The 20,311-nt window shown below is 38.3% G+C and overlaps 2 protein-coding genes across 3 annotated transcripts in view; both read left to right on the top strand.

Moving 5' to 3' along the window:
- Window positions 1-201: 201 nt before the first annotated feature.
- On the top strand, window positions 202-13,359 carry ptpn2a (protein tyrosine phosphatase non-receptor type 2a). The gene is made up of 9 exons (XM_072394942.1): window positions 202-417; window positions 1,450-1,540; window positions 1,634-1,734; window positions 1,883-1,981; window positions 4,516-4,653; window positions 4,926-5,135; window positions 7,661-7,825; window positions 10,458-10,648; window positions 11,631-13,359. Exons 1-9 carry the CDS (start codon window positions 361-363, stop codon window positions 11,815-11,817), a joined length of 1,239 nt encoding a protein of 412 aa, XP_072251043.1. The 5' UTR covers window positions 202-360; the 3' UTR covers window positions 11,818-13,359.
- An 807-nt stretch (window positions 13,360-14,166) lies between these two features.
- Window positions 14,167-20,311, top strand: part of cep76 (centrosomal protein 76) — a 35,270-nt gene continuing 29,125 nt past the window's right edge. For both annotated transcript variants that reach the window (XM_072394948.1, XM_072394947.1), the window contains exons 1-8: window positions 14,167-14,391; window positions 14,976-15,131; window positions 15,243-15,327; window positions 15,442-15,666; window positions 15,750-15,935; window positions 18,338-18,435; window positions 19,079-19,207; window positions 19,505-19,696. In XM_072394948.1, the coding sequence (XP_072251049.1) occupies window positions 14,329-14,391; window positions 14,976-15,131; window positions 15,243-15,327; window positions 15,442-15,666; window positions 15,750-15,935; window positions 18,338-18,435; window positions 19,079-19,207; window positions 19,505-19,696 (1,134 nt within the window). In that variant the 5' untranslated portion in view covers window positions 14,167-14,328. The remainder of the gene's footprint in view (window positions 14,392-14,975; window positions 15,132-15,242; window positions 15,328-15,441; window positions 15,667-15,749; window positions 15,936-18,337; window positions 18,436-19,078; window positions 19,208-19,504; window positions 19,697-20,311) is intronic.

Genomic DNA, 20,311 nt, shown 5'->3' with positions numbered 1-20,311 from the left:
GTAAACAAAAATGTATAAATCAACATCTGTAATTACGGCAGATATTTTTGTTTTGTTCAAGCAGTTATCCTTATTCAAACTGAGTTCAATATGCGCATCAATACTGGACTAAATCCTTGTGTAGAATGAAATGTACACATTGGTGACTGGAATCATTTCCGTGGTAGGCTGCTGTAAACACATAACTGGCAACCCAAGTCAGCGTGTATGTTATATTGTGAAGAAGCAGTCGAGTCCCCGTAGGGATTCCAAGGGTCAAATACATAGCTGTTAAAATGGCTGAAAGAAAGGAGTAAGTTTGTGAACGGTGCTGCACTGTGATATTATTCGGTTGGTTTTTGGTTCCCTATTTACGACACAATGGAGCAAGAATTTGAAGATGTTGATTCGTCCGGGAGATGGCAAAACCTTTACAATGTAAGTCGGGCCTCTTGTGTTTCTATGACGATTGGTTGCTAACTTTATTAGCTATCTAACTAGATAGCAATCCCTTCGACACTTGTTTTTTTTTTTTTTTTGGTTAACCTTGTGTATGTTGTATGTAAACTTCATCACACTGCTTATGGATAACGAGAAACAGTCTGCGCTAGCAGACGTGGACTTCCGTAGCTGGGAAACGTGCAGCTGTACAGTCCCTTCGGTAGACCTCGGTTAGCTAATGCTGGCTAACGCTAGCAGACGTCAGCGGCAGTTTCTGAGAACTCATCAGGACTTCCAGAGAAAGACGCATGTGTGTTATAACCGGCTGTGTCGGATAGTCTAGCATTTAGATTTAGTGATATTTTTGTTCCGGTTTAATCTCGGCTGTGACCCTGTAATATGTAGCTATACACCGAAGGTTGTTATGAACCTCGAAATGTTTTGTTGCTAAATTCAAGTCTAATGAGTCGACCGGGCAAACACAAAATGCCGGTGTTAGATTGTACATTAGATTTATAAATTTGAATAGATTACTAACTTTATTACATTTGTCATAATTGTTATGATTGTTATTGGCATAATTATAAGTCAAAAAGCCATTGGTCTAACTCGGGGGAAAACGTCATGTTTAAAACTTTGTGAAACAATTCTTATGTGTGTTGCTCCCTTCTTTCAAGTATCAAAGGTTCTGGTTCAAAAGGGAACTCTATTCACCCTGAAGTCGCACTTGCAACTTGCAGTATGCAAGAACGCAGCAGCTTACAAAATATTTACAATACACCACTTTGATGAATGCCAACGTGAACAAACCAGAGTAGTTTTAATGATTCTCGCACAATACACTGACTGTAATGACAACCTTTAATCTTTTTGTGTGGTATATGCTTAAATTCTGTCATCAATAGTCTCTGCATCATCAATAGTCATCAATATTCACTGCAGCAAGGACGGAGATGAATTCACTCTACAGCTTCTTTACAGTATGGCCGTTGTTGACTAAATTATAATCTCTCCTCTCGTCTTTGATAGGAAATCCGCAACCAAGCCAATGAATATTCGTACAAAGTAGCAAAACTTCCAGTGAACAGGAATTTGAATCGCTACAGAGACGTCAGCCCGTGTGAGTCATAGGACAAATATATGCAGCTCATGAAAATGTGTTTGTGGAGAATAATCTCTCATAATTGCTCTATGATTTCTTATTTGGTTTTAGACGACCACAGTCGGGTAAAACTTGAAAACTCTGAAAATGACTACATCAACGCAAGTTTAGTCACAGTGAAAGAAGCCCACAGAGCTTATATTCTTTCTCAGGTATGTAGGCTGTTGGATGAATGTTGCTGTAAATGTTTTTGAAATGATGTGGACCAGTTACAGATTTTTTTTAAATTCATTTTTTTATTATTATTTTTTTTTTATAACCTTATTTACCCATGTATATTTATTCCTTTTGCTTTGACAGGGGCCTTTGAGGCATACGTGTGGTCACTTCTGGCTGATGATTTGGGAGCAGTGTTCCAAAGCTGTTATAATGCTCAACAGAGTGATAGAAAAAGGATCAGTAAGTAAACCTCAGCACTTGCTGCTCTGTCTTTAAAAAAAAAAAAAAAAGGTTTTTAGTTTTTTTTTTGGAGATATTTCTTGAAATTGTTAGCAGTACATGTTCCTGTTAGACACCGCACATTTTGCACATGTTGACTAAACTGTGTTTTTACGAAATGTTTTGTGTATCTAAGTTACATGCTAGATTTGCATTGATATTTCGTTTTCTGGTTCAACTGTGAAAAGAAAAGACAAGCAACTCCTCAAAGGTAGCAAATGTCTGTTTTTATTCTAGATTGACCAACTAATCATTTTGTTTCACCATAAACCCAAAACTAAGTGATATTTCTTATACAGCCATGTACGGCAAAGAGAACAAGGAAACCGTCTACTTTAAGGTCCAATTCCCATTAAACTTCAAACCCAAAAAAGTATCAAATTTAAATTTTTTGATGATGACTATTTCATGAAATGTATTGGCTCATCTTCACATTAAAGGGGAAGTTCGTTTTTTTTCAAACCTGGACCTTATTTCTGGCAGTAAATATACGTTCATCTACTCATCTATAACATTTTGGTGAAAGTCGGCGTCCTTCGGATTCTATTTAGATCATTTGAGGTCCGTGTATATCCAGATAACGGCAATGAAAAAATTAAAACATGGCATAGACAATACAGCCTCAAAATAAGGCACTATCTGTCTTTACTTCACCAATACTTTAAGAGGAATGAATGAATGAACGCGTACTATTGCACTGTTAGTTCAGAGCTGCCGTGTTGTTATTGGGGGCTTTCTACACCCGGGTCACTTGAGATAAAGTCATCGACACGCGCCGCTGCAGAGCACAGACTAAATAAGCTGTGCTGCAGACAGATAATGCCTTATTTAGAGGCTGTATTGTCTATGTCCCGTTTTAATTTTTTTCTTGATGGGCCAACGTTGTGATTGGTGAAAGGTCTGGACTGCAGACACCAGTCCAGCAACCGGGCTCCTCTACTATGCAGCCACATTGGCGTAGTAATTGCAGTATGCAATTTGGCATGGTCTTACTGAAATATGCAACGCCTTTCCTGAAAAAGTTATCTCCTAGATGGGATCATGTGTTGCATATGTGCTGTATATACCTTTCGGCATTGATGGTCCATTTCCTGTAGGGCATGGTGAAAAACAGAAGTCTCTCATTTTTAGTTTGGAAGATGCTGATTATTTAAAAAAAAAAATTAAAAATTTATTTATTATTTTTTTAAAGATTTAGAATTTTGATTCTTCTGACGACAGAACAGTTTTTCACTTTGTGGCTTCTTCTTGGCATTATAAAGCTTTAACCTGCATTTGTTGATGGTGGCGCACTGTGCTCAGAGTTGGAATTTCAAGCTCAAAGAAATACTAAGGAAAATAATTAAGACATATTGCCATTTTCAATACCATAAAGGGGAAAAAACGTACAAATTAAGAGGTATGAAATGGTTTCAATAAGCAGTTCCAGGTTAACACTTTCTATTTACTGAGCTGCATGCTGACATGCTGCTGCAGTTCACTGGTGTAGTTTATCCATGAAGTTGTTGTTGCCTTCATGTTTAAAGTTTGTGGTCAAGACAGCAAACATTTTATGTCCACAGAAAACTTTGGGGTATATTTTGCAGTGTCCCTGTGCAGTGGAAGTTAGCCTCTAATGCTGGGACTGACTGTGTATCATCTTATGTGTGAAAGTCCACAGGGAGAATGTTGTCAAGGTTGGTCTGCTGCTGATACACAACTGAGCTGGCAAGGAAGGTAGTAACAGAGGCAAAACGAGCCTGCCACATGTCTGTTAACACACATGAAGCCAGCATCATGGGACTCTCCACGGTGCTGTCATTGCTAAGCTGAATCCACAACAGCAACTTGATGTGTGTAAAGACACAGCGATGCAGGGCAGAAGAACAGTGGCGGACTTAGAAAAATGTATTTTTTTTCTACCCAATAAGGTGTAATCAATCTGTGTACTGTAGATGATATAATATTCAAAGACTTCACAATTGTATGTTTAATTTAAATTGTTTTAAGAAAAAAATTGCTGAACTTAAGCACATCTATACCCCTGAGAGACTTTGCCTCACTAAGGTGCTCTTGTTGTACCCGCTTATTTCACTGACCTGTTGCCAGTTAACAAAAACAGTTTCAACATTTTCCTCCAGCCGTTTCTTTTCAGTACCACTTACTGTTTCAGTCTTTTATTGCTCAAGATGAGCTAATATTTTTCCAGAAAAGGTCAAATATTTCACTTTGAACATTTGATCTGTTTTCTATATGCCCCTGTAAATAAAACACTGGTTTATTTGATTTCCAAATCATTACAAATCTTTCTGTTTTCATTTACATTTTACACAGCCTTCCAACCTTTTAGGAATTGGGGTTGTATACTATGACCCTTAGCAACATGCTGTCAAGTGTAGTGTAAAAAAACCTGAGATGCATACCCAGTCTGTATGAGTCTGTTCTGTTTGCTGTGTTGAAGAAGAGGCATGTGGCCTCCTGCCCAAGTCTGAGAAAATACATTTCTGTCTCAACAGGAAAAATGTGCACAGTACTGGCCCACCACAAAGGAACTACAACTGTCGTTCACAGATACGGGGTTTGTTGTGAGACTGCTGTCAGAGGAGGACCAATCCCATTATACCATCAGACGGCTAGAGCTACAAAACACAAAAGTAAGCCCGTTGAGCACCATTTTGAAGTTTGTTGGTTAAATACTGTTGTGTATCTTGTTCCAGATAGAACTCCTTATTGCTTTGCTTGACTTCCTCTGACTGACTCTTTTAGTAGCTAAAAGTTCTTAACATTTCTTTACCAGTCCACCTGCATATTAGTTTTCTATGTAGGTAAAATAAGTAATTACCTCTTGTTCTTCAAGATTAGGCCAGTAATGCAGAATTGTGCCTGTAAAGCTCTCCTCATGATTGATATCACCCATTTTCTATAGACTAGAGAATCAAGAGAGATCTACCACTTTCACTACACCACGTGGCCTGACTTCGGGGTGCCAGAATCTCCTGCTTCTTTCCTCAACTTCCTCTTCAAGGTTCGAGAGTCTGGCTCACTGGGCCCAGAGCACGGACCGTCTGTGGTGCACTGCAGTGCTGGGATTGGACGCTCGGGGACATTTGCCTTGGTGGACACTTGCCTGGTCCTGGTGAGTAAGGGGAAGGGCAATATAGTCACTAAATGCAATGTTAAAGGGAGGGTTGGCCTAATTTTGATTACACTGACAATCAGGAGTTAGAAAGATTTCCCAAGAGATTCAAGAGTAAGATAAGCTGTTTATGCTGAGATTTATTTGTGTGACTGTTGAGAGAAGTTGTGGCATGTTGATATTGTACTTCTATGCTTGACGTGTCCAATTTTTGCACTGACTTGGAAAGATGTATGGATGTCAGTGATTACTGGGAAAATGTGTTTGCTTTTTTTTCTCCATGTTTCTGGAATGACTTCACTATTGAATTTCTAGCACTGAATATTTATGCATTGAAATTATGTGTCTGAATGTTTTTCAATGTTAAAATATTCAACTGCAAAATTAAACCGCAAATAATTCAACGTTAAAATATTTAACTGCAAAAAATTAAACCGCAACATCCGGGAACCCAAGGAAGAGCAATCAATTCTAGATACAAGATCGGGAGCGTGCGTCAAGCAAACGGAGCAAGTACGAGTCCAGAGTTGCACGGTACCCGCAGTACCCCGCGGTGCCACTACCGTGGATTACTATAGTAACGGTGCCAGTTTCCGCTACACAGCGGCCACCTCGACTCTCCTACCGGCTTCTCACCGCTTGCTCCTCCCTTGTAAACCACGGCAACCACTGCAACCGAACTACAAAGCTGCTAAATGATTGGCTGTTTGCCTGTTACTGGTGGCCTCCGGGATATGATAGGCTGTTTCCGCACACTGGGTCTGTTAGCTGATTGGCTGTTTGTGTGTTTCTGACGGCTAGAACGAACTCCATGTAGACAGGTCTGCTTCGATAGAAATTCGTTTCACAAACACGAGACAACACACACACACACTCGCTATGGTAGAAGCACCGGGCCACTAATCAATTAATTATTTATTATTTATTATTATTATTTTGGATTTAAACAAGGCACAGACGGTAAAGCAATAGACATGGCCGTCCACTGTGCAGGCGCTGCCGCCAAGCTATAGGAGCCAAAGGAGGCAACACATCCAGCCTCATAAAACACCTGCAGTGTCGTCACCCAGATTTATATGTCGAATACCAGGTTAGTATTTCCTGTTTATTTTCTAACTGGCTAAGATTAAGCTACATGCTCCATGTACGAATGAAGAGATAAAAGATGTTAAAGCACCTAGAAAATACATAACAATATAGTTTTCACAGGGAATCAGTTCCTGTTTATTGTATTTTGTCCTCTGTTTTATTATGTAGGAGAAGAAGCATTATTGTCAAATAGATTTTTTTAAAAAGTGGATTTGTTATGCTAAGTCGATTATTTATATTAGCATTATGTTTATCATGCACATAACAACATATGTAATTAATAAGTATTTATAACTTGTAGAAATACATTGCTGTTCATAAAAATAATGATGAAAAAAAGGCTGCAGTATCGCTATAATACCCGGAACCGTGATACTTTGTCTGGTATAGTATGGTGGTTACTCATTTTGGTACGGTGACAACTCTACACGAGTCACCCCAATACAACTTCGGCTTGTCATAGTGACCGCTGTCTATTGCTGAATCTTACAGACACAAACCACACTGATGGCATAAAGAAGAGTGAAAACACTCACCGAAGCCCCATTGTTATTGAACATGACTAAAATCCAGTCACCATGACAAGCCAAAGTTGTGTTGGGGTGACTCGTGTTTGCTCCTTTTGCCATGACACACACTCCCGATCAGGAATCTAGAATCGATTGCTCTTCCTTGGGTTTCCGGATGTTGCGGTTGAATTTTTTTCAGTTGAATATTTTAACGTTGAAAAACATTCAGATACATAATTTCAATGCATAAATATTCAGTGGTAGAAATTCAATCACCTTTTTCTTTCAAAATCCGATGACACGGATTTACTTCCATACATTTGACTTTAGAAGAATGATAGAGCGAGGACTTTTTGCATTTTTGTGGCCACTGAAGTTGTCCCCAGAACCATTACAGAGCAGGGTGAGGCAAAAGGGTATTCAGCTGGTTGTAATCTGTAGCTTCACAGTTAAATATTATTACATCGTACATGGACCTAAAAGTTCCATCCTTTAAGAAGTGTATTTACTTTGCCATAGTGAAGATGCGATCTAAGAAACTGGAGTTTCTTTCAATTATTACCAATGGAAAAGTGAGATACTTTTTTTCCTTTTTGCACTTTTCATTTAACTGAAATGGGAGGAGTTAAATTTTGTATTTTTTTTTAAGAACGCAATATTTTATTCAGCTTTTAGCTATTTGGGGCCAGTTAGTTGTCCTGTCGATTACAGTTCTGATTAGCCAAGTTTTCATGTTGAAATCCTAATGAACCCTTAAATACATGTTTTATACTAGGAATTCTGAGTTTTACAATAGAAGAATATCATGAGGTCATGGTTGACTGTAGGATATCCTGTTAAGCAATCTAATGTGATTGAGTGAAAACACTGGCTTAATTACACAATCTTTCCAGTAATATTGTATAAACATGTCAATCTGTTTTGCAGATAGACAGGAGGAAGAGCCCATCATCAGTGGACATACAGAATGTGCTTCTAGGCATGAGGGAATATCGTATGGGCCTGATACAGACTCCCAACCAGCTCCGCTTCTCCTACATGGCGGTCATCGAGGGAGCCAAGCTCATTCTGACAAACAATTCAACAACACAGGTAGCTGAATCACAAGACTGGGAATTAGGACACCTTGTACAAGGTTTTAATGCTCATTTTTTGACTGCTGTGAATTTGTTTGCTGTTTAGCAGTAAGCTGCAGTGTAAGGCAGAAACCTCACTGAAATTTAGCTTTTGATAGGCATAACACAAACATGTTGAGATCCACTGTCAGAAGTTACTTCTGTTACAGCAAAAGGAGATGCATTTCTCTCTTATGTTTTCACTCCAAAATAAAAATGTAAAAAAAAAAAAAAGTGTTTCAATGCAATGGAAAAAAAGCCATAAGGAGGTGTTATGACCTGTGACATGACAAGAATCAACAAACACACCTCATATCTTTTATATTTATTGCCTATGCAAATTAACTAGAACCAAAAAAATTATGAATTACTGATTTGGAAGAAATTCTGTATTTTTAAATTTTTTTTGAATATTCATTTACAAATTTCCATCAGCAGTAATGTTAAAAAAAATGTGTGGATTGTTGAAAATTAAACAAAACATGGATTGTTCCTGAAGTAGATTGTTCTGCAAGATGCTTTTCAGTAGTTGTGAATTTCATGCCCTCTTAAACCTGGCAGTAGCATTTGGTCTGTATCTGATCCAGAGGTCTTTTCAATCACACTTTGTTCTGAAATTCGTAGTATCTTGATTATACCGTTATCTGATCCTCTCATAATATACATATTAGTTAAGCTGCAGCTGTGCTTAATGCATTGGCCATTGTGCATACGAATTGTGATGCGAATGCAGCACCATATTTGTTTTCTACTGCTACTGGAGGCCTGCTGGACTCACCTCTGTTGGTCGGTGTCACTGCTGAGAAATTTGCAACACTGTAATAGCAGTAGAAGAGGAGTTGTTCAGGATGTACAAAATTCAAAAGTAATAAACAGAAGCACAGTTTGTGTTTTTGTTTGAATGAACACAAATTGTGATAACCTTCAAACAGTTCATTCAAATTCATTTATTTATTTTTAAAATTTTTATATTTACTCTTAATTCGACCTTGTGTTTATATATTAATAAAGTCATCTGGTCGTAGATGCCGGCAGACACGGACCGGTTTGCAAACCGGTGCATGGCTTATGCAAACTCGAGCTCATCCTTTTTTCTAATGCACCACTTTCACAGTGCATGACAAGTTAGAACATTTTTAAGGTGGAAGTCCTCTGAAACTACGCAAAACCTACAAAATGTAAAGCATTGTGCGCAACTATTGGGACATCAGTTTTGGTGCATGCATCTGTTTGTAAAGGTGACAATGGCAGCTATAAATTCAGCTGTAGGCATGGCCAACTGACATGTTGATATCCTACATCCAGTCCTCTGCTGCCAGCTCAGAACTGCATTGTCTTTGTGCACCCATCTTCTATCTGTACCGAACAAATAGAACAACAAGGTGCAGCAAAGGTTTAACAGTCCCTACATAATTAGGATGTCTAAAAAAAGAAGGAAGGCTTTGCTACTTTATAATCTGTCTCTGTTACATTTTCCATCATCAACCTAATTCTGTCTTGAAGAGGTAGCTGATTTTAGATTAGTTTGTCTCCTGCATGAAATGGTCCAAAATCTCTTGGTATGCTGAAGCATTCAGAGTTCCTTTCACTGGAATTAAGGGGCTGAGCCCAGCTCCTGAAAAACAACCTCACACCATAATCCCCCTCCACCAAACTTTAAACTTGGCACAATGCAGTCAGACAAGTAACGTTCTCCTGGCAACCGCCAAACCCAGACTCGTCCATCAGATGCAGTGGTGGCGTGCTTTCACTTTTGCATCCCACGCTTTGCATTCCACTTGGTGATGTATGGCATGAAGATCTCTACTCACTGGTCTTGAGCTAATCTGAAGGCCACATGAAGTTTGGAGGATTATGTAGCGATTGACTCTGCAGAAAGTTGGTGACCTCGGTGCACTATGCGCCTCAGTATCCTCAGACCCCGCTCTGTCATTTTACATGGTCTACCATTTCGTAGCTGAGTTGCTGTCATTCCCAATCGTTTCCACTTTGTTATAATACCACTGACAGTTGACTGTGGAATATTTAGTAGCGAGGAAATTTCCTGACTGGACTTGCTTCACAGGTGGCATCCTGTCACGGTACCAGGCTGGAATTCACTGAGCTCCTGGGAGCGACCCATTCTTTCATAAATGTTTGTAGAAGCACTCTGCATGCCTAGGTGGTTGAATTTTTACACCTGTGGCATGGAAGTGATTGAAACACCTGAATTTAATTATTTGGATGGGTCAGGGAATACTTTTGACAATATAGTGTATGTTTGAATGTCCTGTGCTGTACAATGCCTTTTTAATATATTTCACAAAAAGGCAGCTTTGCGATTATGTTGGCCAATGAAAAAATTTGCCTTTTAGGAAGAGCCCAGCTCAGGGAAACTGAGCTGCTCTTAGAAATTAAAATAGTTGCCAAAGTTATCAGGCTTGAAGTGAGGCTTAGAGCTTTTTTATTTTTCTTACTAACTCTTAAGTTTTAATGCAAATATGTCGTATGTAAAGCACCTTGAATCACCTTTTTGAATTGTTCTATGTAAATAAATATTCCTTGCCTTAACATTCAATATTTATTAACTTACTTATTTATTCCTTTTGGTTGTGTCTTGTCCCTTATAGGAGAGATCATTGAAAGGGCTGTCCAGAGATGACTTGGAGCCAAATGTGCACCCTCCACTACCTCCACCTAATCCTCACCTCAATGATAACAGGTCCAATGGACCATGTCCAGAGTCACAGGTTGACACAGAAAATCACCTTTCAGCAAAAGAGTCAGATGAAGACCACCATGTGGCAGAGAACTCTGATTAGTAAGTTTCAGCTTGGCATCTTTTAAAAGGAATGGTTTTATTTACTTAGTCATCTTTTGTAGTGGGTTGTTTTGAAGTACTTATAAGCAGTAAAGCCCTCTCCTCCAGTAGATGGTGGTCTGAGTGCTCTAAGTTCAGAGAATCAGAAGCTTTTCTGCAAGTCTAGCTAAAGCTTAAAGCTATCCAGAACAAAGCCAACAAGAAGAGACAATTTTCCATCTAAAATGCCTCAAACCTCGAAAATGTCAGTGATTCCAGTTAATACTCTGTAAATGATTTTACACAGACACTTTTATATCAGTCTGTTGTTTACCTGGTCACTGTTGTCTTATTGAAGAACATCTGTGTTTCTCCGCATCGTTACCTGCACTGCAGCTCCGTGTTGTATCCTACTGCTATTAAACTGAGTCCATCGACAGTTGAGTCAGACTTGTTGGATGTCTTTCTGCCAGGCAGTTCTGTTGCAATGATTTAATTGATGATTTGTGATTATGCTTTTCCAGACTGTTACAGTAGAGTAAGATCCTGGTCACCGTATAGATTTGACAATGTCCAGATGTCCAAAGATTGTGGCCTATTGCAAAACAGTCATGTCAGTCAGTCATAAACACTCTATTGCAGTTCTCATATTTCAGATTAGTGTTATGTAAAACCAAATGCTGATTTGAAAAAAGAAAAAGATTAGAACATACTGAAGAGTACTAAATTTCCCTCCTATCAGTGAAGATGGATGAAAAGACATGAAGGGACAGCTAGCACAGCCAGATGAAGGAAGAATGGCCATTTGCCTCAATTGGCTGGGTATTTGCCAGATACAAAATTTAGGCAACTGTCTAGGCTTTGGGTGTCATGCTGTTGTTTCCGTTTGTTTGTGAGAATGTGCCTTGGTGGTCTTGACAACAGTGTTATCTTGTGTGAGATTAACTTTCACTGTATTTTTTTTTTTTTAATGACTGCTTTTAACTCATGCATGTTATTTCAGTGTCAGAAAGAGGCACCGTGAGGAGAGAATTGCCAGCACTGCACAGAGGGTCCAGCAGATGAAACAGAGACTGACTGACTCGGAGAAGAAACGAGAGAAGTGGCAGTACTGGAAGCCCATCCTGCTCAACGTTGGTGCTGGAGCAGCCTTGGTTATTGGCCTGCTATGCTGGATGTACTCTCAGTGAAATACTCTGAATCCCCCTAAACTGACTCCTATTTTGCACCAGTACCTGGGATTTGGCACTTATTCTCTGAGTAGATGTAGATTGTAATATGTGCATATGTGAGGGTATTTATTTCTTGAGGTCAAATTGCAGGAGCGCTAGATCAAATGAGTGTGTGTATATTTTTCTTGTAAGATCTTAACAAAAATAGTAACATCTCAGGATCTCGGTGCCAGCATGATATATATATTTTTTCTCTTCTTCCCCCTACTTGTCACTGTAGATGAATGTACTTTGTCATAGCAAAATGACTTTGAAAGAAATGACTAAAGGTGCAGTACAAAGAGAAAAAAGGTTTATTTTTGCATTCTTTATTTGTAATGGTTGGATGTGTGTTGGTCATCCGTGGAAACATTTTATCTATTGCATTTCAAAGTGACTTGTGGTGACTGTCCATCCTACCATTAATGCATAGGAAGACTCCAGAGCCAATAAGTCAACTATGGAATTTGAAAAAATTAAAAAAAAATTGTTTTTTTTATATGCTGAAATGCATGTATTTACAGGTTTTCCAGAGCACCACCTGTTCTTCCATTCACATTAAGCAGGGCATTCAAATATGGCCATATATATATATTTTTGTGTGACTGGACACTTGATTGGGAGCTGTCTTGCCAATGTTTCAGACTCTGCTTGAATGTTATCCTGTGCTCTTCTGCAATATGAGCAAGTTTTTTTTTTCTTTTTGTCTTTTGAATTTTGATTGTCATGTGTAAGAGCTGCCCTTGCCAATTAGTGCATGTATTTACCCCACTGGATGGGTTCATGTGAATTTGTTCAAGTTTTCCCACTGTTTTGTTCAGTAAACCAAAGCAAAACTGTCTATTTTAGGAAGGTAACAGCAAGGCAAGCTGTTAAATGACAAAGTTCAGTTTGTACTCTTATTATGCGTAATTGATTTTTTTTTTTTTGGTCATTGTAATCTTTGAGTTGTTTGTTGGTAATTCCTTAAAATCAACCTCATAGCATCACCAAATTGGTTTTCATTTGACGGGGACCAATCTGAAATTATAATAGTGCAATGCCGAAATTGGAGCAGAGCACCTTGGATTGAATTTAAAGTTAACAGAAAGTGATAATAATAACATTGTCAGTTTAATGTGCCTTGAGTAGCTTAAATACAGAAAAGTGTGCTCCAAGGTTTCCAGTATGAGCAGTACTGAAAATGGCTTATGTGAATGGTTTTGTCACCCACAACAAGGTTAATATCTTTGCACTGCTATTGCTTGAAATGTACGAGAAATATCATCAGCCATTTGCACACCAAACGTTTTGTTAGCTTGTTCTGACCCCTGAAATGACGTTTGGTTACTGTTTGCGTGATTCATACTTGTTTTTATGTAACCCAAAAGACATACATTTGACCATAACATTCCACTTAATTTTGTTGTCCACATAAGATTTCAAGGGGAGTGCAGTACTCCTCTGAGCTGCAAGGAGACAATGCAAGATGAAAGGCTTTGAAAAAATAAATAAATAAAAAAAAAAAGAATACTTCTGAAATGTTTCTTTCCTAAATCTGAGCCTGCTTGAATTGTGCATGTAAATGAGAGCTAGTAAAGTAGATTTTACACCCAGGCATGTCCACCCATAGCTCTCCTCATTCCTTCACTGCTGTGCTGATACAGTTATAATTTAATTTTGACCATGAGCCAAATAAATGTTGTCTGACTGGGGGTCTCTCTTGGTGGGTTACAGGAACTAATTCAATATTTCAGGAAGAAGCTTGCTTGTATTAAGCGCTGTACAAATTTAAATTTCTCTTCACCAGGATATCGTGTGTGGGGAGAGACCACTGAATTTATTGTATGAAGTGAACTTGGCCTTGATTTTAAGTGGGCTTTGAAAAATTACGGGGATAACGCTTCCACGGTAGTCGTAAACGTACCAACTTACATGCTAAATAAAATATCTAACTTATCTTAGATTGTTTGGTATTTACTTGATTTGACGTATTTCATAACAATATAATCTAAATAAATCAAGACCGATTTTAAAAAGGGATAACGTTAAATTGCCCTGAACCATTAAATGTGGTTCGAACTACAATTTAGACTTTAAAAAGGTCCTTCTTGCGCAGTGTCGCTTGTTATTATGTCAGCAGGGAAAGCCAATATATATCCCTGAATAAATATTGAAATATTTTTCAACAAATACTGAATAAAGATAAATTGTACATCCTCTGAAATGAAATATTCCACTAGTTATAATGCACTTGATATGAATAATTTAGTTTAAAGGTAGAATTAGGGTATAATTTTTTCTTCAGGCATCAACGAAGTCGTATTCCCGCTTGCTTTTTCGCCAAAGTTTAAACTGGCAGTTGTGACTGTCAACACAATAAAACTTGCAGTCTAAAAACGACAAATGCACACAAGTATCGAACATAGCTCAAACAAGAAAATACACCGTTATTATTATCATTTTTCTAAATAGTCCATCTGTTTTGGCTTTTGGAGCTTATCAGCTGTAATGTCTCTACCACCCGAGAAGGCTTCCGAGTTGAAGCAGATCATACACAACCATCTGCTTAAGGTGAGTAAACAACATAGACTAGAATTATTATTTTTTTTTAAAAATACGTGTTTTAAGTAATATCAATCTTTATTCCTCAATTCTTACCAATTCTTAACGTCATTATACAGGGAGACGTTTTTTCACAAAGGGAGAAAGATGTGTCGACCGTGTGCTTTCTGCCTTGTCGACTGCTTATTGACGGACGGACAAACACGATAAATGACATTTAAATCTGGCACAACCAAACCACAACACTGTTCGGTTCGGCTGTTCTTGCTCATTCTAAAGTGTTATTTACAACTTCCCTTAGCTGTCATCTTCTTGTGACGATAAGAAGCTTCTATGTAGCCTCCAGGGGACTGTTGGCAAAATTCTTTATTTTTCAGTACACCACAAGTATATAATATTAGAAGGAGGATATCTGTGGAAAAACCCTAAAGGTGGAGCTCTTTTCGTTTTTATTGATATGGGTTTATTTGATAAATATTCTTATAAATCCATTGCTTTACAACTGTTTCTTTATGCCATCCCTTTGTCATATGAACTCTCATTGGTAATAAACTAAGTGGGAAAGGAAATGCAATATTTTTTTTGCTTGTCAGATTGATATCCATGGGAGGATCCGAGAGTTTCTGGCTGAGACTATGAGAGATGATCAAGGCTCAGCACAACGACCTCTCTCAGAGACAGACTTCCTACACGCTCTGCAGCGCAGGGGCATCATAGATGATGTGATGAAAGACCTCCATTTTCACCAGGTTCTCAGCACTTTGCTTACAATTTTTAAAATAGATTAAGAATGTGCTTTATCCTTTGTATGTTGTCAGTCCCTACTTAAAAGGAATAAATCATTTTGTCTGTCTTCGAAGGAACCTGCCACAGATGCGGGGTCAGGATCTAATCCCAAGCCTGCTACTCATTTTGTTGACAAAGATATTATACAGCTGAAAAAAAGTAAGAAACATCCCTTACAAACCTAGATAAACTGATTCGATAGCATGTGCTCCATTCTTACTCTGAGACTATTTAAGGTGATGTCATCCTGTTAGTGTTTTTCTTCTTTCTTAGCCAATATTGATCCATCCAGACGATACCTCTATCTCCAAGTGCTTGGAGGTAAGGCCTTTCTTGAACACCTCCAGGACCCGGAGCCTTTACCTGGTCAGGTGTGTTCTACCTTTACACTTTACCTGCACTTCCGCAACCAGCGGTTTCGCTCTAAACCGGTGCCGTGTGCCTGTGAGCCCGATCTGAGGGAAGGCTTCCTCCTTGAGATCCACAAGGATGGCATAGGTAAGAGTAAACTATTTTCAATATAATCTATATTTCAATACTGAGCCTTTGAGTTTTTTTTTTAAATACTTCTGGTATTGCAGGAAATGGCAGTAAGATAGCAGATGCGACCACCATGCTGTCATTGTGTGACCCGGTCCACTTTGTGCTGATTAAGACGGACACCTCCAGTGAGACAACACTGGTCTCATCCTACTTTCTGGACTGGAGGACAGTCCTCATCTCACCAAGTGGCCAAACATGCTTTGCTGTGGAGCTAATGGGAGTTGGTGAGCAACAATGATTCAGCTGCTGAGTGATTCCTTTCATAACTTTCAGAAAAGATGTCACCTCTACAGCCAACCGAAAATATTTAATGAAAGAGTTCCCTTCCTGTGGAAAAGTTTTAGTCAGAAGATTTGTTTACACATGAAGACTCCCTCTTTGTACCTCACTGGCAGTTAGAGGGTGTAGAGAATTAATTATTGGTCACTTTTGTATTAACTCCCAGTGAGAACCTTTGCAGTCGCACTGTGGAGCATGCCCCACTAAACTGAACATCTGTGCTGTGATCACTACTTTGCGTCCACGGCACCAGGATGCTATTTGAAATTAGGGACTGATCATGCCTCTTATTTTGTCAGAGTCAATATACAAAAAGCAAGCAACAGCATAATAATGACGGCGAGTTCGCTGTAGCGTTAAAGTGTAATCTTTGGGTGAAACTGGCTGATGTTTGAGAGCATCAAAGTTGGGCAGGTGTTCCTAAGATGCAGGCAGCTGATGCAGGTTGAGGGTGTGGCCATCATGCATATTCTCCAACATGGACTTGCATGGAAAAAAATGTTGGTATAGATTCTTGGTCATCCAGGTCATGGTAATCCTAGGATCTTAAAAAGAAGGCAAAAGGACAGCTTCAGTTCTTACATAACCAGATGTTAGTGGGATGTTGTTGATGTTCATAACAAATTAAGTTTGGTCTTGTTGTAACTTTGTGAAAGAGAAAAAAATCTGATCTAAAGGGAATGTACCCTTTTGTTTCTGCAGATAATGTTTCCTTCTTTCATCGGTAGAGGGATCAGTGATATTGACAAGCAAGTTGACAGCAACAGCAGAAAAGAGTATAGAACCACTGTTACCAGCATATACACTCTCACTTGCTCTGTAGCATTAACTGCGTGTGCTGAGTCAGTCATTTACTTGATTTATTATTTGAAAGCTGTTTCCGTGAGAACTCTTGATTGAATGTTGGGGCCATTGCTCTCTCACATGAGACGCCTTTTTTTTTTAAAAACTATTCAGATATACAGTAAAAGTTAGGAATTTCAATCATTGTCTTCTACATTTTATCGGCAGTTGAGGGAGAAATATCCCAATCCTTTAAATGAGTGAATGTTGCAATATCAGTGAGTGAGAATAGTCTGTTTAAGCGAAAGCTTTTCATAGATTTTACTGAAATAAATGTACTAATAATGGAGATTGATGAATTAGATTTTTCAGTTATTACTTAAAAGTTTGAACTTTATATCCCTATTCATGTGTTTTTGTTAATTACATTTTGTCTTATCAAAGTCCTCCTCTGCTAAAAATAAAGTATTTAACCTTGTTCAGGAGTACATAATAATAATGTATTTGCAGTCTTTTGCTTTAAAAAATAATAGAAATTCACTGCTTTGTAGCTGGGGTCAGTTAAGGAGGCTGACTTAACAGCTAGTCTGACCGGCATAGCTGCTAGCAGCCAACCAGAAAAGTATTTCCAATTCCGTTGAAAGCCATAAAAAGCAGCTGGTTGTCTGGTTTTTGTTTCTATTTTTGTTCTGTTTCCTCTTCTTTCCTCTTCTTTCATCTTCTTCTTTCCTTGTCCCCCGGTCCGGTTCAGTTCTATTACATGTTATATATTGTCAACAGAAATAAATAAATGGGCATCAAGGGGAGCTTCCCTTCCCAAAGCAAATCTGTTTGGCATCAAAGGTATTCAGACTACAATTCTGCTGCCATAATGCTGAACAGGACAAGGGGGAGAGAAAAAAAGAAAAAAAGAAAAAAGAAAGCCATAAAAAGTGAATACATTACCACTCTGATACTTTTATTTGCATGCAGCTTTGTATAATTCAACTTTCTTTCCTTGAGAATGATGTTGTGTCCACCACTAGGTGGCATGGTGTCGCTGGGTGCGCATGTTTAGACAAGGTAGGAGAAGAGGAAATACGGTGTGGAAGGTGTTTGAGTGTACATGAGTGCGGCTAATAAAGGAGCCAGTGAAAAAATAGACCTGTTCCCGTGGTGATTCTACTTTAGCCACCTTCAAACAGGTCAAATGACTCTCTGGTTCAAACAAGCAGCCATAGAAAGGACGGGGCTATGTTAGCATATTCATATTCATTCTTAATAACTGAATGAGAAAAAAAAAAAAAGATGCAGTCATGGACATAAAAAGGTTTGTTGTGGCAAAAACTTTTAAACAGTACCCTTTTAAACAGGAACACAAATTAGTTTTTGGAGATTCACAAGAATTGTACCTAAACAATTCCACTATGCTGTAAAATACAAACAATTATTTGTGCTGATAGGTATATATTAATCAGTAAGTACATGTAAAAAATAATTTATTTTGTCAAAAACAAATCCATTTAGCTTTTAATCTCATCTGAAGTTGGAAACAGCTCTTTGTGATACCTTTGTATTTCATCAGGAAGTGAATGCAAAGTCCCAGTTGGTGTTTTGACTGTCAGTCTGGAGCTCTACCCTCCTCTCTCAGAGACTATTAGCGCTGATGTCATCAGCACACAGGTCAGCGCAACAGATTATTTTTTTATCAGTCTGTTTGTTTGTTCCATGAGATGTGTATAAAAGATGGACAAAGCCACTGGATAGGATATGTGAAGCCAGTGCTCAGGAATGTTAATGTACAATAACCACTGAGGGCACTTGGTGATGGGCCCAAAAAGCATCTGGCTATAGCAGACTCCCATTCACAAAGCCTAAACATCTCTTATGAAATACAAAGCGACAACATTTTCTCCACAAACCATTTAGGTGGAACCTTTGAAAGTAATTCTATGATTAGGAAAATATAAGGCCTCTAAAAGAGGAATTTTTGTCCAATCAAGTTTCAAGTGTCACTTTCAGACTCCACCCACATATCCATCACTTCTGCCCCCTAAAATTGTTCATGGTTTCAAAACTGTATTACACAAAAAATTGGCTTACGTTGCAGTGGCTTCGTCCCCCTCTTTTAAACATCCTGCTGTTCATTTATCTGTGTCATTATTTATGAATCAGCTGTGAGCCAATAGTGGATCATTACAACAGAATTCTATTACTACTGTCAGGAATCAATTTTCCTTGCAAAAAAGACTTATGAAGACAGTGCTGTTAAAGAAACATCAAAGTTGCGTATTGAGGCATTACTGTTACTGTGCTCCTCATTCAGCAATCACTGGAGAGACAGAGGACAGCAGAGAAGGAGAGGCTCTTCTTGGTGTATGCCAAACAGTGGTGGAGAGAGTTCCTGGAGATCCGACCATCTCACCAATCCAAATTGGTCAAGATCTTTGCACAGGTTTGTCTTTGTTATTTAAAAAAAAAAGAGAGAAATGATTTTAAAACATTTTTTTTAAATTTTATTTTATTTTTTTACTTCTTATAACGTCTTTCCTCCTTACGCAAACATTTTCTTTACTCATTCGTAATAACAAACCAGTTAAACTTAACATAATCAGCTGGGAATGAGACAACAGTATATTGTGTTTGTGATTTAGAAAGAGGATTTCTCACATTTCTAACTAGTTTAGCAGACAACTTAAATTTAACTACATCAATTCTATTACAACCTGGCTTGTGTCTTTACTCTATACAGGATGAGAATGGTGTAAACAGACCAGTCTGCTCCTATGTGCGTGTCCTCTGGGCTGGCCGCCTCCTGGAGAGCCCTCGACAGGCAGCCCGCTTCGTCAGCCTGCTGGCCCATGAGAAGGCACCAGTTGTGGGAGGAGGAGGCAGCAAGCAGGAGCAGTGGTGCACATTAATGGCTTTCCTGTGTAGAGGGAAGGTAAGTTTCTTGCTGTTCAGTGGCCACAAGAGGGATGGGTTGTGATGAGAAATTTTTCCATAAAAAAGAGGCTTTATCCTGCATTACCACATACTCATATATATACATATATATATATAATGTGTGTGTAATAGTGTGTGTGTGACAGAAAAAGTCAAAGAATCATGCCTAATGAATGGATGAATTTATCTTGTTTAACAGTCAAATTTATAATGTTACACCACATCTATATTTTCATATCTATTAGGTTCAGGATTTGAATAATACATTTGAATAATACATTTATTTATTTGTTTTTTAAAAAAATATATAGATTGAACTGCATTCCATACTTTGATAGTACAATCTTACCATTTTTAATGTTAATTTGCTGAGAATGTTGAGGATACCTTCATTTTTACAAAAAAGGTCTTTAAAAGCATATTTTAACCATTAGCAACCGGAATTTAAAAAAGGGAAACGTTTTTTTTTTCCATGATCTAAGAGATTATTTCAGCCCGAGGTCGGATGTATTTCCACTAGACAAATTAAGTCAGCTGAATTCTGTCTATCTCTGTCTCAGCACCTTCTGGGTTCACTTTCAAACTCAACTTAAACTCAAGATATTTTAATTCT

This window comes from Leuresthes tenuis, unplaced genomic scaffold, assembly GCF_036924035.1.
Source record: "Leuresthes tenuis unplaced genomic scaffold, fLeuTen1.0.hap1 SCAF_10, whole genome shotgun sequence".
Taxonomy (NCBI): domain Eukaryota; kingdom Metazoa; phylum Chordata; class Actinopteri; order Atheriniformes; family Atherinopsidae; genus Leuresthes; species Leuresthes tenuis.
Note: the sequence above shows the minus strand (reverse complement) of the source record. Positions and strands in the feature narration are given on the sequence as shown.

Coding starts and splice junctions, on each gene's coding strand:
- ptpn2a (XM_072394942.1), top strand. CDS start 361: ATGGAGCAAGAATTTGAAGATGTTGATTCGTCCGGGAGATGGCAAAAC. Junction 5,136..7,660: donor TGGACACTTGCCTGGTCCTG/GTGAGTAAGGGG, acceptor TCTGTTTTGCAG/ATAGACAGGAGGAAGAGCCC. Junction 7,826..10,457: donor CAAACAATTCAACAACACAG/GTAGCTGAATCA, acceptor TGTCCCTTATAG/GAGAGATCATTGAAAGGGCT.